We start from the raw sequence: 15631 nt of genomic DNA, 5'->3' as shown, positions 1-15631 counted from the left end.
GCAGTAGAGGGAGTGATCCGGTCAAGATGTCGTGGATGAAAGGGTGATGATGAGTGGGGAGGGAAGACAGGGAGAAGAGAGAAAGACGGAGCGAGCGGGAGTTGCTTGGAGCAGCGTCTGTTTTCAAAGGGGGCGGGGAGAGGGAAGGATTCAGAGTGGGGGTGGCATCACACACAAGTCGCGTGGCATACAGGAGACTCGAGCTTCTGTAAACATACCGATGTGTAGGTCTGTGAGTCGCTTAACTTCGTGGGTTTCCAAGCAAGTCTCAGGAGCAGTGGTGCAGCGATTAAGCACACCGCGATACGCACACGGCCACCCGAGTTTGAATCCAAGCCACGGCTGACAACAGTGGCGAGTTGCGTCTGCGTCAGTGCTGCGTCCAGCTCCACCTCGCCAACCTGCGATGATCAGCGCGGTTGAAGTACGGGCAGGCAACCCCTGTGTGTGAACCAGCGGTGGGTTGATGACACAGGGCTCTAAGTGCAGCGGTCCCCAACTTTTTTGGCGCCAGGCAACGGTTTCGTGGAAGACAATTTTTGCACGGACCGGTGGTGGGGGCGGGGGTTCATCATTGGGTCTCGCCCCCTTTTCAAAGAAACTCTCCAGCGACGTTAGTATTTTTACTCATTTTGGCTACTAGGGGTTTGAGCTTGTGGGCTTACCAACACTGTGACAGACCAGTGCGCAGTGCGGGAAAGAGGCGCGGATGGAAGTGGTGAATAATAAAACAATGGGGGCGGGCCACGCGCGGACTCAACGCTCTCACCTCCTGCTGCTGTGCGACCCGGTTCCTAACAGGCCACGGGCCGGTACCGGTCCATGGCCCGGGGGTTGGGGACCCCTGCTCTAAGGGATGAACGATGAAGCCAGAACAAGCAGGCCAAGAGGTTTTCGCAGTTAAAGCCGTTGACGCCACCACGGCTCGCCGTCGCTTCCTTCCTTCTGCCGGATCCCAGCCCACGACTTGAACACGATCGACTCCTGACCGCCAAGCTCTGTCCTTGCAGCCCTTTCCTCACCACCATTCTGTCTTCAGCTCTTCCCCTTTGTTCAAGTCACGATATCCTTCTGGACCCGCCGTGACAGTTTCCGTGAATGCCGCAGTCTGTCCTGAGGTCTTCCCCTTGGATGCGCAACCCTTGGGTGTCACCCCAGTGCCCGTCTCGGCCACCTGCCCTCCTTCACCCTGCCCCGTTAGTTGTAAAGTGTGGGTTATTCACATCCCTTCTAAGACGTCGAGCCAACATTGGAAGAAGAGGCCAAATCCCTCTGCAGAAGGGGCCCTCTAAATCCACCCCCCCCCCCTCCGGTTTAGTTCCCTTCCGCGAGCAGTGGGCGCGAGAAGGCGATTGCAGGGCCGCGCCTTTATCTTTCGCACGATGGCCCGCGCGTCCGTGATTGCCCCCCCCGCCCCTCCCCCCCGATCTTTTGGGTGCCTTGGTTCCATGGGGCGGCGCAGACAGGGGGACGTAGGTACAAGAAGACTCCAACCTCGGCGTGATCGACTCCATCATCGTTCGTTCCATCCCCCCCCCACTCCTCCCTCTCTCGCGCGCGTGTGCAGCGGTTAGCGCGCTGCGCCACGAACCCCGGCCACCCCAGTTCGATTCCCGCTCACGGCCAACACCAATGACGATGTTTATTTGAACCGGTCCTGGGCCTTCCCCTGGGCTCTTACTAGATGCTCGCCGACGGAAATGACCTCGACGACTTAGAAGGCTTGGAGGTGTTTGCTATTGTGGTCAGGGCCGGATCAAGGCACGGCGCTTTAGGGGCTGCAGCCCAGGGGCCTCCGCCAGCTGGAGAGCCTCCAGAGATGAAGTGAAACGTTTTAAAGCTTTCGTGACTGCAGGGATTCATCTTCTTGGTTCTTACGGTAAAGTCACATAGAATGAAAATAATAAAATAATAAAAATAAAACATAATAAAATAATTTTCACGACGTTTCGGCCACAACGCAAGCAGCCGTCCTCAGGTGAAGAACAGGTCTGCAAATTATTTTGTCAAGGCGCCCTTCCCCCCTCCATCCCAGCTTAAATAGTCGCTCCAAGCCTGGAGTGTGTCATTCAGACTCTGTCTTCTCGACAGACCTGTTCTTCACATGAGGACGGCTGCTTGCGTTGTGGCCGAAACGTCGTGAGAATTATTTTATTATGTTTTATTTTTATTATTTTATTATTTCCATTCTACGTGAATTTACCGAAAGAACCAAGAAGAAGTGAAACGTTATTTCGTTCGTGAATGCCGAATTGTATTTGTTGTTAGCCTTGTTAAAATACAATTTTATTTTTACCTAACTTTGTTTTCCTTACTCTTTGGTTCTTTCGGTAAAGTCACGTAGGTATAAAATATAATAAAAATTATACCTACGTGACTTTACCGAAAGAAACAAAGAGTATTATGGATCCCTGCAGTCACGAAAACTTCAAATCGAGATTTGTTTTCCTTTTGAAAATATTACTGGGGGGCTCACAGTACCTGTCGCCCAGGGGCCTACAACGTCTTCACCCCGCCCTGCTTGTGGTGTGTGCATGCGAATGGATGTTCGCCTTGTGTGTGTATTCAACGGTAGTATGTATATGTGTTGAACTTTTTTCGCACCGTGCGTAAGCCAACCGTGCTAATCGAGTTGCAATGTAGTGGTTAAAGCGCGGGGCTATAAAGCCAGTGACCCGAGTTTGATTCCCGTTCACGGCCATCATCAGTGACGATTATTATTTGAACCGGTCCTGGGCCTCCCCTAGGTTGACTCCGCCTCAAATGAGTACCCGATGCGGTGTGCAAACATCGCCACCGGGGGAGACAAAGGCGGCCGGGCGTGGTGTTGGCCAACCACCGCCTCGTGCGCCGTGCCGGCCTTCATAGGCGCTCGCTAACAACACTTTCCCTGAACACTCTGTCTAGACTATACGGGGGATCTTTGTCTTTGTGTGCGTGCGTCACAGGACGAGGCTGCCCGGCAAGCACGTGTTCTACTACCGCAGCCCCGAGCACCGCGGGCGCTACGTCGTGTCGTTCGCCTTCTGCTTCGACCGCGAGGAGGACGACTATCAGTTCGCCTACTGCTTCCCGTACACCTACTCGCAGCTGCAGCGCTACCTCGACGCTCTGCAGGCCCGGGGCCTCGACTACGTCCACCGGGAGCTGCTCGGCCTCAGCGTGGTGAGAATCGGTTGATAGATTCGTGTCTGCTTTGGAAACCCCATCTCTTTAAAGTGACCTTCCCTCTTTGGATTGGTCGGTTGCCCCGGGTCTGTTTTAGTTTTTTCTGCTTTTCATGCATTGTGCATCGGGATCCTGGGATCGAATGCGCATTACACATTTGTTTTATTATTATTAGAAGCGGGGGGAACATCGTCGTCAGCTTCATCGGCGGCTTCATCGTCAGCCTTCATCTGCTCGTCATCATCATCATCACGATGCTTGGGCAGATAGGTTGCCCACTGCACATTTCGTCATTTGTTTCCACTTTCCTCTATTAAACTAAACTAATTTAAAACTAAACTATTATTGTTATTTTACCAGGTAAGTCCCACTGAGCGATGTAGCTCTTTTGCAGAAGCGACCTGGCCACAAATGACAGCTCAACGAAGTGGCTCAGCGTGTTGAAATCTACAGCAGCAAAATACTCTAAATGCGTGATGTTAATTCTAAATGTGGAGGCAAAAACCTCAACAACCGGAGAAAAATTCACGCGATCACGAAGAAAGAGACACCGCAAACTCCAAATATACAGCAGGCGTCAGGGTCGAGATCGAACCCACCGACCTCCTGTATACCACGCGAGGTAGTTAGCATCTCCTAGCCATCGTGGTGCCAAAATTGAGTGGTGACCCAAGTTAGCAGTAGCACCGTTGTAGTGGTTTGAAATCGGAGTGGCCTGGAGAAAACTTACACGTATTGGTGGTGGGGGGGGGTGCCCAACATTCCACTACACAGATCGGTCAGCAGCTTACTCACTCTCCTCCCTCTTACAGGCCCAGCCAGCAGCCAGGGAGTTTGACGGTACTAAATGCTAGATAACCGATGTGAGCCACCACTACCACCACCACCCAGTGGCATCCCACGGCCTTCTCTACTAGAGATCAGGGGGCAGCGATGGGGCAGTGGTTAGCACGATGGCCGATGAATCTGGCCACCTGAGTTCCATTCCTGGCCACGGTTAACATACGTGGTGAGTGATATCCATCCTCTTCACCAAACCGCGCTGACCAATCCTGGTGAAATATGTCCAAACAACCCCCGTATCGGACGCGGTGTGGCAAAGTGGATTGACACGTTATTCACGAACCGCGTTATGATGCCATTATTGTAATGTGTTCTTTACCCCCCATGTGGAAGAACGGTTCACGTTCACTACAGCCCTGTCGTCTGGTCAGCGAGCACAGTGAGCTGTGGTCAGTCGTGAGTAGGGGCCCGTACGCTAGTGGCATGTGAATCAATGTGGCTCAAAGAATGGGGCATGTGAGTACTCTAGACCCTGGCCTATGATTCGCTACGGGGCCGTCCATAAATGACGTCACGTACCTATGAGGGGACGAGTGGGGGGATGGGGTTGAGAAATTTGACGTCGCATCGAAATGCGCAACTTTCAATAAATAGATAGCACGTTCTACTTAATTAAATTGACTTTTTTTATAAATATTTTCTCCTACAACATCAGAGTGCAACGGCACATTAAATACGCGTAACAATGACAATAGTTTAAAGAGATTTGAAGCATGTTTTATTTTTTTTGGGGGGGGGGCAGAGCTTTGTGACGTCATATTTGAAGGGGGGGTCTGACTTTTTGTGACGCCGTGTGACGATGGGGGGGGGGGGGGGGTCATAAATCGTCCAAAATCGCGTGACGTCATTTATGGACGGCCCCTATGGAGGATGCACCAACCACGAGAATCATTGTCTAATCTCGATTTGAAGCTTTCGTGACTGCAGGAATCCATACTCTTCGGTTCTTTCGGTAAAGTCACGTAGAAAAATAATTGTTTAGTTTCATAGAGCGTCGTTCATGCAAATCGGATCTCGTGATGGGCTGAGGATCAACAGACCAGCTGGAGGGCATCCAAGCAGGCAGTGAGTCGGCACCAACAGTGACCCAAGCTCTGCAGTCCTCTGTATATATTAATAAGTTTTCATCCAAGCGCTTGTACATGTGGGGGAGTAAACCGGAGCGCCCGTAGAAAAACGGAGCGCGTGCGAGGGGGCAACGCTCGATCCCCGTACAGAAGGGACAGATGACGTTAGTTGCTGCCCTGCCCCTCGGCAAGCCAGGGTACGGCGCTTCCTTGGCATCCCGCAGCACCGGGGAGTTTCACACCATCCACGCTCTCCACCAAACCCTCAACGTACTCAAGCCGTCAGATTTAGTTACGCGGCAACTTCCAGTCGGAAAATTCGTCAAATTGCACCGTGCGATGGCTGCAAAAAACGCCGTAGAACGGCGGAAGGGAAGCGCTGTTGTGTTATGTGCTACACCTTTTTTTTACATTTCAAATCTATGATGATGAAAATAATAATAATAGTTATTCACAGTTCTTTGTCAAATTCATTAGTACGTGTTTTGCTACATGTGAGTCAACTGACAGCTTTGGACAGTCTTGCGAACGAGACATTCCATCTCAAGGGATTATCCGGTGTGAAATACTCTAATTTATCAGGAAGCTACTGGAGCTATGCACTTTTAAATCTAAATCGAAACGCATTTCTGTAGAACTGCTTTTCGTGTTCAGTTGTGTTGTCCTTCCCCCGCACCTCCGATGAGCACAGTTGGCAAGGTATGATGTAAAAGAAGTTCAACGTACATGCATATATAATTAACTAATACATCGATCAGATCAATCAGTGCGACCGTAGACAAATAATGTTGTCTTTTTTATTTCAAATGTAAACTCACGTTGCATTGTAAATTCATCAACATGATTCATGAGCAGATAGCCCGTGGGTATCCACTACACATGTCGTCATTTGTCGTCGGTTCCCTTCCATTTTTCCGAACAACAACAACAACAACATACTTTCAATGTTCGTAAATTAGTCGAACAATTTCCCGAGGTTTTCTCTCTGCAAATGCAACACGCGCGGGATCGGGGCACCGTACATCACCGGAATAAATAACTCTACCCTCGATGTCAGAGTGGCAGCAACTCCCATCGGCATCGCCGCGGGAGTCCGGCGGCGTTCAGTGGGTGTCACGGTGTGTGTGGCACGGTGGGTGGCACGGTGGGTGTGATACGGTGGGTGGTATGGTGGGTGGTATGGTGTGTGTGACACGGTGTGTGACACGGTGTGTGTGGCACGGTGTGTGTGACACGGTGTGTGGCACGGTGGGTGTGACACGGTGGGTGGCACGGTGGGTGGTATGGTGTGTGTCGCGCGGTGTGTGTGGCACGGTGTGTGGCACGGTGTGTGTGACTCGGTGTGTGTGACACGGTGTGTGTGACACGGTGGGTGGCACGGTGTGTGTGTCACGGTGTGTGTGGCACGGTGGGTGGCACGGTGGGTGGTATGGTGTGTGTGACACGGTGTGTGTGGCACGGTGTGTGACACGGTGTGTGACACGGTGTGTGGCACGGGTGTGTGGCACGGTGTGTTGTGACACGGTGTGTGGCACGGGTGTGTGGCACGGTGTGTGGGACACGGTGTGTGTGGCACGGTGTGTGTGGCACGGTGTGTGCTTGACACGGTGTGTGCGTAACACGGTGTGTGCGCACGGTGTGTGTGACACGGTGTGTGTGGCACGGTGTGTGTGGCACGGTGCGTGTGACACGGTGTATGGCACGGTGTGTGTGGCACGGTGTGTGGGACACGGTGTGTGACACGGTGTGTGTGACACGGTGTGTGTTACACGGTGTGTGACACGGTGTATGGCACGGTGTGGTGTGGCACGGTGTGTGGGACACGGTGTGTGACACGGTGTGTGACACGGTGTATGGCACGGTGTGTGTGACACGGTGTGTGGCACGGTGTGTGTGCACGTGCGTGTGACACGGTGTATGGCACGGTGTGTGTGGCACGGTGTGTGTTACACGGTGTGTGACACGGTGGTATGGCACGGTGTGTGTGGCACGGTGTGTGGGCACGGTTGTGTGTGGCACGGTGTGTGGCCATGGTGTGTGTGGCACGGTGTGTGTGGCACAGTGTGTGTGACACGGTGTGTGACACGGTGTATGGCACGGTGTGTGTGGCACGGTGTGTGGGACACGGTGTGTGACACGGTGTGTGACACGGTGTATGGCACGGTGTGTGTGACACGGTGTGTGGCACGGTGTGTGACACGGTGTGTGACACGGTGTGTGTGACACGGTGTGTGACACAGTGTGTGGCACGGTGTGTGGCACGGTGTGTGTGACACGTTGTGTGTGGCACGGTGTGTGGCATGGTGTGTGTGGCACGGTGTGTGTGACACGGTGTGTGTGGCACGGTGCGTGTGACACGGTGTATGGCACGGTGCGTGTGGCACAGTGGGTGGCCCGGTGTGTGACACGGTGGGTGGCACGGGGAGAGCGGGGGGGCTGGTGCAGGGTGGGAGTTGGGCAGGGGGGGGGCAGCACGAATGCCGACGCGTTTAATTTCTGCCGCCCTTACAAAGCGCGACCGACTTTAATGCGTTCCCTATTATTTATTTATTACGATTATTATTATGCGCCTTTTGCCTCTCAACCTTTTCCGCCTGCACGTCATTATGCAGATGCTCGGCCATCGGTTTCTACCGGGGCTGCGAGTTGTGTGGCATTTCGCTGCCCAGATTGATGGCTGATAGCTTGACTGTAACATTTCCCTTACCAGCAACTAAAGAGCCAAGAGCCATCAATACCCCCCCCTTTCGACCCCCCCCCCCATCCTCCACCCCTCCCTTCCCCAGCCCGTGACCACGTATTGATGTGTACGTATGCATGTTCAACTTCTTTCACACCGTACGTAGCCAACCGTGCTACTCGGAGGTGCGAATGTGTGCTCGTTAGGAGATCGCTTATTCTATTCTGCTGCCCCCACAGTCTGAAACACCGCCCCCCCCTCCCCCCCGGGTCACGTGACTCCCTGTTTTCACTGCCGTGTCAGAGCACTGAGATGGAATCGCTGAAGTCTGTTCGTATCTGGGAGGATCAGCCACGTGTGGTCCGGCCGGATTCTCAAGCGGAGTGAGTTGTTGGCCTCAGCTGACCATTCACCGACGATTTAGTATGTTGTCTTTTCCACCCCGCACATGCGATTAGCACGGTTGGCTACGTACGGTGCGAACGAAGTTCAACATACATACGTTTGCGCACGCAAGAATAATTAGTTTTTTACTCCAGCTGTCGATCATGCATATAGTAATGGCATGCATTGCCGAGTGTGGATAAGTGGCCTTATGCAATGACTGTTGGAGAGCATAAGCCAGTATTAGCAATTCCACAATTAAACAACTGTACCCATTTTTTCGTCCATAAGTGAAATGAAACGAATCAATGTTTAATGATGCCCAGCCCTTTGTCAATCCACTGCTGCCTACGCTGATCGTGTCAGTTGTGGTGGTTGTTTGACCATACTTCACCATGCTGGTCAGCGCGGGTTGATGAGGGAGAGGAGGCCCCAAGAATGGTTCATATAAAACGCCCCACTGATGGTGGCCATGGACTGCGAATATATGCTTCCTGCTGAACCTGTTTGGATTCGATCTTTGTATTACTTTAAATCAAGAGAGAAGTGCCACACCTCTGTATGCCCCCGCCTGTCCCTCTATATGCCCCACCCTCTAACTCCTTAAGGCGCTCCCATTCCAAAATTAGGACTCTCAATTGCCTCTTTCTCTCTTTTGGCTCGCGCCTTTCCTTTTAAGGACCGCCCCTTCTTCATAGTCCCCGCCTCTTCCTGTGTATGCCCCTCCCCCCCGCCGCAAGACACGCAGGGTTGGGCTGGTTTGTGCAGTGGTGGGGTGGGCGTTGCATCCAGAAATTGGCATGGGTAGTGGTGGGGACAGCAGGGGGGTAGGGATAAATTGTTAACACGAAAAGTATAAATTTTTTTATTATTTTACCAGGTAAAGGCCACTGAGCTATATAGCTCATTTTTCAAAAGCAACCTGGCAGTCACAACTCATAGCTCAGCGAAGTGGCGTATCATGACGGGTAAATGCATTGTAGCCGAATACTCGAAACGCGTGACGTTGATTCTAATTGTGGAGGGAAAAGCTGGAGGACGGAGAAAAGTCCGCGCGACCACGGGGAGAGAGACACGCAAACTCCAAATATACAGCAGCAGGCATCAGGAACCCACGACCTCCTGGATTCCAGGCGAGGTAGTTAACATCCCGCCGCCATGGTGAGACAGCGGGCTTCACAACAACGACCTCTTTGAGCAACACAATCATGGTTATGTATATATATATTTCATCACATAGTTGTTTTTGTTATCGTAGTAGTTATTTACATTCTGCACGTGTACGCATTCATGGCTTTACTTTACACAATTACTATTTCAATCACCGTCCCCCCACCTTAGTGACTCGGAGAGCATCCACAGTCGCCGCATGAAATCGTGCGCGATGACGCTCACGCACTCGCTCGTGCTCGCTGGCAGCGTAGAAGCTCCACGCCGCTGCAAAACAAACGCTCCCGCACTTTACATGTGCGCGGCGGCGCACCCCGATTGATTTTGCTTTTTCAAATGTGCACGAAAGCCCCAAACATTTGCGCTCTCGTAGCGGCCCGTTGTTTTCTGAGCGTGAAAAAATTCGCATTACTCTCGTCTGGCGTCGGGTTCTTCTTTTACGGTCGAACGGAGAGGTATTATTGTGATTAAATCAGCCTTAATGACATTTTACATTTGTCGCGAGCGTGAAATAATTTGCCACCGTGCCATCTGCTGAAATGTGTCTCCTTGACTCTCTAAATTGCTACGTTCACCCGTTAGTGTGGCCGCTGCGCTTGAAAGAGAGACATTTAAAAAAAATTGCTTTTCATTTCGCAAATTTACCCCCACAGTCTAACCCCCCCCCCCCCCCCGCACTCAAGCGGGTTTAAAACGCTAATTGCAGGAGCCTGATAATTAATTGTCTGTTAAACACGGTTGCACGGTTACAGTGGTTGCAAACATATTGTCAGGTTGCAGAGAAAACAGCTCAATCCAAAGTTACAAACGCTCGCAGCAACGAGTTTGTACGTTATTAATTATGAATTGGAGCACGGGGTGGTTTTTTTTTCTCGATCGCGCTGCGTTGCTCGCTGACGGACGTGTTCTCGGGTTGTTGCGGCGTGGTGTTCGGCGCGATGTGCGTGCGTACATTGAACTTCTTTCGCACCGTACGTAGCCAACCGTGCCGAACCTCCTAGGCCGTGGAGCGGAACGTCGGATGTAAGGCAACCTCCGCTCACCTCATAAATCGGTAGGTTAAGGTGAAGATAAAGGTGCAGTTCTAGATTTGAAGTTTTCGTGACTGCAAGGATTCATATTCTTAGGTGTTTTCGGTAAAGTCACATAGGTAAAAAATTAATACAAGAAAAAGAAAAAGAAAATAAAAAATCACGACGTTTCGGAGGCAACACAAGCTTCCGTCTTCAGGTGGAACCGTCACAGCACGCTTGCTGTATCAAGTAAAAGAAAAAGCGTGCTGTGACGGTTCCACCTAAAGACGGAAGCTTGTGTTGCCTCCGAAACGTCGTCATTTTTATTTAACTTTTTATTTACTTTCATTAATTTTAATTTTAAAAAATTTCCTACGTGACTTTACCGAAAAACCTAAGAATATAAAGGTGCAGCTCGGCCGATACCAGCGGCAAGGCCTTCAATAGAGGCAGCTCTCAAAGAGCCGCTCTAATCCCTGGTGGCCCGACAACTTTTGAAGAGGTAGAAGTACCCACACTTTGCCCCACCGCCACACGCGGACTGCCGGTCGGCTAACCGGGATGGAACCCATTTTTACCGCTGGGTGGAGGAACAGAAGCGGGAGGAGTTTGAGGAAACCGGCCTCATTGTTTCAAAAGGCTGTACCAGGACTGTGACCTCTGTGGTCCAGGCCCAGTGCTCTATGACCTACTTTTTTATTTTACCAGGTAAGGCCCACTGAGATATGTAGCTCTTTTTCAGAAGCGACCTGGCCACAAATGATAGCTCAACGAAGTGGCCTATTGTGTCGAAATTTATAGCAGCCAAATACTCTAAACGCATGTTTCTAAATGTAGAGGGAAAAACCGGAGGACCCAGAGAAAAATCCACGTCACCACGAGGAGAGAGACACGCAAACTCCAAATATACAGCAGGCGTCAGGCTCGGGATGAAATCCACGACCTCCTGCACACAGGCGAGGGAGTTAACATCTCGCCACCGTGGCGCCCAATAGCCATCACATCAAGGCAGCATCCCTCTAACGTGGTACCAATTTTAATTGCCCACAGGTGAATGATGATGGTCGGAATCGAACCCTCGACTGATAATTAAACTCACAATAGATTTCCAGTCAGTGCCCTCCCACAGTGCCTAAATGCACCTTTTCTTTAAGCAACAGAACACACGGAAAATATTGTACAATTTTGAAATGACCGTTCCCGAGTAAATTATCCGTGTTTTTTTTTTTTCTGGTGCAACCGAGATATTGTATTGGACCCGAATTTCAGCGCAAGGAAATTGAACGGAAATTGGCAGCGCTGGCTGAAGGAAAAATCAGAATCATCGTGCACTTAAAGCACACGGCACAAAATTGTCACCAGCTGTTTCCTCAAAAGACAAAGTGGAGGGGGAAGGATGAAGAGGAGGGGGAAGAGCAGGCGCAGAAGGGAGGAGGAGGAGGTGGAGGAGAGAGAACCAAAAATAAATTAGAAAAAACAATCAATTTTGTCTCTTAGTATGGGCACGGCTCAGGGAAGCGCTGGTTTGAAGTTGAAGCTGATAAGTGCGTTGGTGAGCGCGCGGGCTGCCAGAACCATTATGCTTTCACACGAGATCAGAGAGGGCTTAGGTACAGATTGTGACTCCGGTCCCATGTGCTTTTATGCCCTTTAAATTCTCTTGGGACAAGAGCAGTGGAGTTTTTTGGAAAGGCCACGTGGCGGGGGGCTTTGATGTAGCCGTTTTTGAGTATCGATTTGGCCGGATAAAGTCCGCCCTTTCTCCTGCGCTCGCAACCCTGGCCGTATTAAATCCCCTCCAGAGGCACTTTCCACTTCATCCTCAAAACAAACTGGTCCAGAATTAGTGTGCGGCTTTCAACGAATGTCTTCTCTTCTCTTTTTTGTACGAGGAGAGCAGCAGGTCGCCCTTCCGGGAAATCCGGGGACTTGCCGCCACCATGCATCGGCCTTTGCTTTATTATTATTATGACTGTCATAACCTCGCAAAGCGTTCCAGGCGCTGCCGATGGTGAAGGAAGCCTCACGACTAAATCAAACGAAATGCGCCCGACCCGTCGGATCTCAGAAGCTAAGCAGACGTTGAGCCTGAATGGGCGACCGCCGTGCGACAACAGGTGTCATGGGCTGCGGGGATACGTTGTGGGCAGCGTGGCAGTATCCATCGTTGTCCTGTACTGTGGCTCCCACGTCTTTCCTCCCCGCCCTTCACCAACGTGCGTTGACCGGCGTGGTGAAGTATGGCCGTGTAGACCACGCCGCGTGGGCTTTGGCCCTCAACCCCGCACCTCCGATTAGCACGGTTGGCTACGTACGGCGGGAAAGAAGTTCAACATACTGTACATACATGCGTACATCCATCAGTGGGCTTGATAAAAGGTCTGTGTTTGTGATGAGTTTGTTGCAGCAGCACGAAAACGTCTCCCGACCAAGACTTTTTTTTTACTTTGGACTCTCCGGCCACTCTGGCAAGTGTCGCGTGACAATAGGGCCACCCACCACTGCCCGTGGCCTCGTTTAATCCGGCCCTGGGGTGTCACCCAAACCTCGCCGTTACAAAAGGGCCCTCTGCAGCATTGGAGTTAAATGGAACGAAGTGAATTCCATTCTCGCCGTCGTACGACACGGTGCAATTGACTGCGGTGGTCGGCACGTGGGTTTCCGACGGTCTTTCTGTTCAGACAGTCGCTGGGCACAAGGAGGGGCCCTGCCAATCCAGGCAAATCCTGCGAATCGAGGAAAACAGTTGTCCTCTCATTCATCGGGACCTCAATAACGCGCCTCGTTATCGCTCGAAGTCACTCAAACCCTCGTGGACCCACGTGCTCAACCTTAAACAATGAGAGTTCAACCCCGATGAAGCCTGGGGAACTCAACGGAGTTCAAAAGAACTCACAAACAAGCACCTTGCGAAAGACCCCACGCAGAAAATGGATGCCCTGGGGTTTGATCTTCCACGTGCTGTAGCTCCATGGTCCGCCCTAAACCGCATCCACTGCACAAACCGTGGCAGTAGATGTGGATGGCTGATGATGCACACGTGGAAAATTAAAAACTCTCCGGCAGTGTGCGACTGCCCAGAACAGAACCGCAGTTCAACGTACAACGACGCAATGACCCCCTATTCACAAATACGGAGACATCACGGCGATGATACACTCCGCTGCTCCTGACACCGTTATCTGGGCCTGGCCACCTGAATGTGACATTGCAGTTGGTTGCTCTGCATCTACATCAGCCAATAGCGCTCCCCTGAATGCATCTCTATCCTTTATCTCATCTCTCACTTTTATACATCTCTATTTCAAATATCTCTATTTTAAATTAATCTTTCCTATCTCTATATTGTCTGCATATTTTGAATACAGGTATATCGTACTCCTATATCTCTGTCCTGAATATATCCCTCTGCGATCTCCCTCTTACATGCATCTCATTAATACAAACAACATCTCCCTCCGAAATCGCTAAACACATCTCTCATCTCTGTGTGTCTATATCTCATCCTCATCTCGCTCTCTCGCTCTCTCTGTCATCTGAAATTGCTCTTCACTCATTTCACCACGTCTTCTTCGTTCCTTGTGATATTTCACGTGCTTAAATGTAACACATGTACATCATATGCAATGGGGTTATACCGGGGGGTGTATAATATAATCTAGGGTTATATTTGTTATGCCAGTTCAACTCTGCTAGCGTTTTGGTCATTTTGGCCGCAAATTAAATATGTATGAATATCCCTGCTCTGTACTATATATGTATATAAACATATGGCACAAACACCGCTCACTCATTCGTGTTTTCATTCTGCAAGTCACGAGCAACGTCAGCGTAGGGAATTCAACAATACCCCGTCGCTGGAGCAAATCACAATTGTGACATCGAGGAAATTGCACGGTGCCAATCTGACTAACTTTGTAGCAGTTTGTTAAGAATAACAACAGTGAATGTCCTCGTTATATATACAAGCATCGCATATGCGAATTGCATCCCCCATATCGCTGAGGAAGCACCAACAAGCTGAGGCAAGCTAGGCGGTGAGCTGATGCCAACATTTATCCAATCTCTGCAGTCCTCCATATATTAGATGTTGTATAATAATATCAACTCGCTAACGTGCACAGTATTCACTCACTCTCGGAGAGAAGACAGTGACCCAGAGGTTTCGAGTAGCCAAGTTCAAAGGTCAGTCACGCGGTGCGCTGTAATTTCCAACAGTTGTCCAAGCTCCGACGTACTCTATGCATTAAGATGTTTTCACTCTTTGCTTATTTCGGTAAAGTCACGTAGAAAGGAAATAAATTAAATAATCTTTCTTTCTACGTGACTTTACCGAAAGACTCAAATAATTCCTGCAGTCAAGAAAGCTTCAAATCGAGATGTTTTCAGCCAATTGTACGAGTGTCCGTACTTGTGGGTAGGAAACCAGAGCGCCCCGAATGTAAGCCCACGGGTACGAGGGAGCAACGCCCTGTCCCCATTACACAGGGCAACAGGCAAAGTCACATTACAGAGGGCAACAGCGAAGTCCACATTACAGAGGGCGTCAGGCGAAGTCACATTACAGAGGGCATCAGGTGAAGTTCACATTACAGAGGGCATCAGGTGAAGTTCACATTACAGAGGGCATCAGGCGAAGTCCACATTACAGAGGGCGTCAGGCGAAGCCCACATTCAGGGAATGACATCTTCTCGACACCCGCATTTGTGCGGTGATTCACCAACCCACGACCCCCACCACTCCCATCAGTGCTCGATTACTGGCGTGCATGGGGCCACCACTGCCCGGCTGTTAGGCATTTATTTATTAATGTATCATTTCTGGCAGCCTCCAAGTAAGCCATATGTGCACTTGGTCTAATAACATGCACAGCACATGCCCTGGAGAGGTCCATTGATTTTCTTTCATTTAAATTTTTCGTCCAGCCATCAAAACGGATGTCTAAATGAGACTCGCGCATATCGTGATGACAAGACGCTCTCCCCCGATGGATTCGTACCTTCTCGTGTTGACGATGTCTTGCACCAACGGGGCGTTCACAGCTTTGAGATATTGTCAAATAAAAAAAAGTCATTCTGAATTTCTTTGAATAAAAAAAAAATTTGGCTCAAAACTTTTAAAATGTCTTGACCGAAATCTAATTTGTGAATTTTGCCAACAACAAAAAATATCTGGAAAGAAGTTGGTGAAAAAATAAAGTGACATACTTGTTTCTAATTTGGAAGCAAATCAAATCCTCAGGCGCGTGCAAAGTAATTGGCCCGAGATGTGGACGCAGCGTCGTAATTGCTGCTTCAGTGTGGCG

General features: G+C 50.4%; 1 protein-coding gene across 1 annotated transcript in view; it reads left to right on the top strand.

The window, feature by feature from the left end:
• The window catches only part of AGBL4 (AGBL carboxypeptidase 4), a gene marked incomplete at its 5' end in the record, with an annotated part of 423165 nt that overhangs the window by 260978 nt on the left and 146556 nt on the right, over nucleotides 1-15631 (top strand). The window contains 1 exon segment of the mRNA XM_061567463.1: nucleotides 2949-3165. Coding sequence (XP_061423447.1) covers nucleotides 2949-3165 — 217 coding nt within the window.

Source organism: Lethenteron reissneri, chromosome 39 (assembly GCF_015708825.2).
Source record: "Lethenteron reissneri isolate LAM-NWPU_2019-01 chromosome 39, ASM1570882v1, whole genome shotgun sequence".
In the NCBI taxonomy this organism is placed as follows: domain Eukaryota; kingdom Metazoa; phylum Chordata; class Hyperoartia; order Petromyzontiformes; family Petromyzontidae; genus Lethenteron; species Lethenteron reissneri.
Note: the sequence above shows the minus strand (reverse complement) of the source record. Positions and strands in the feature narration are given on the sequence as shown.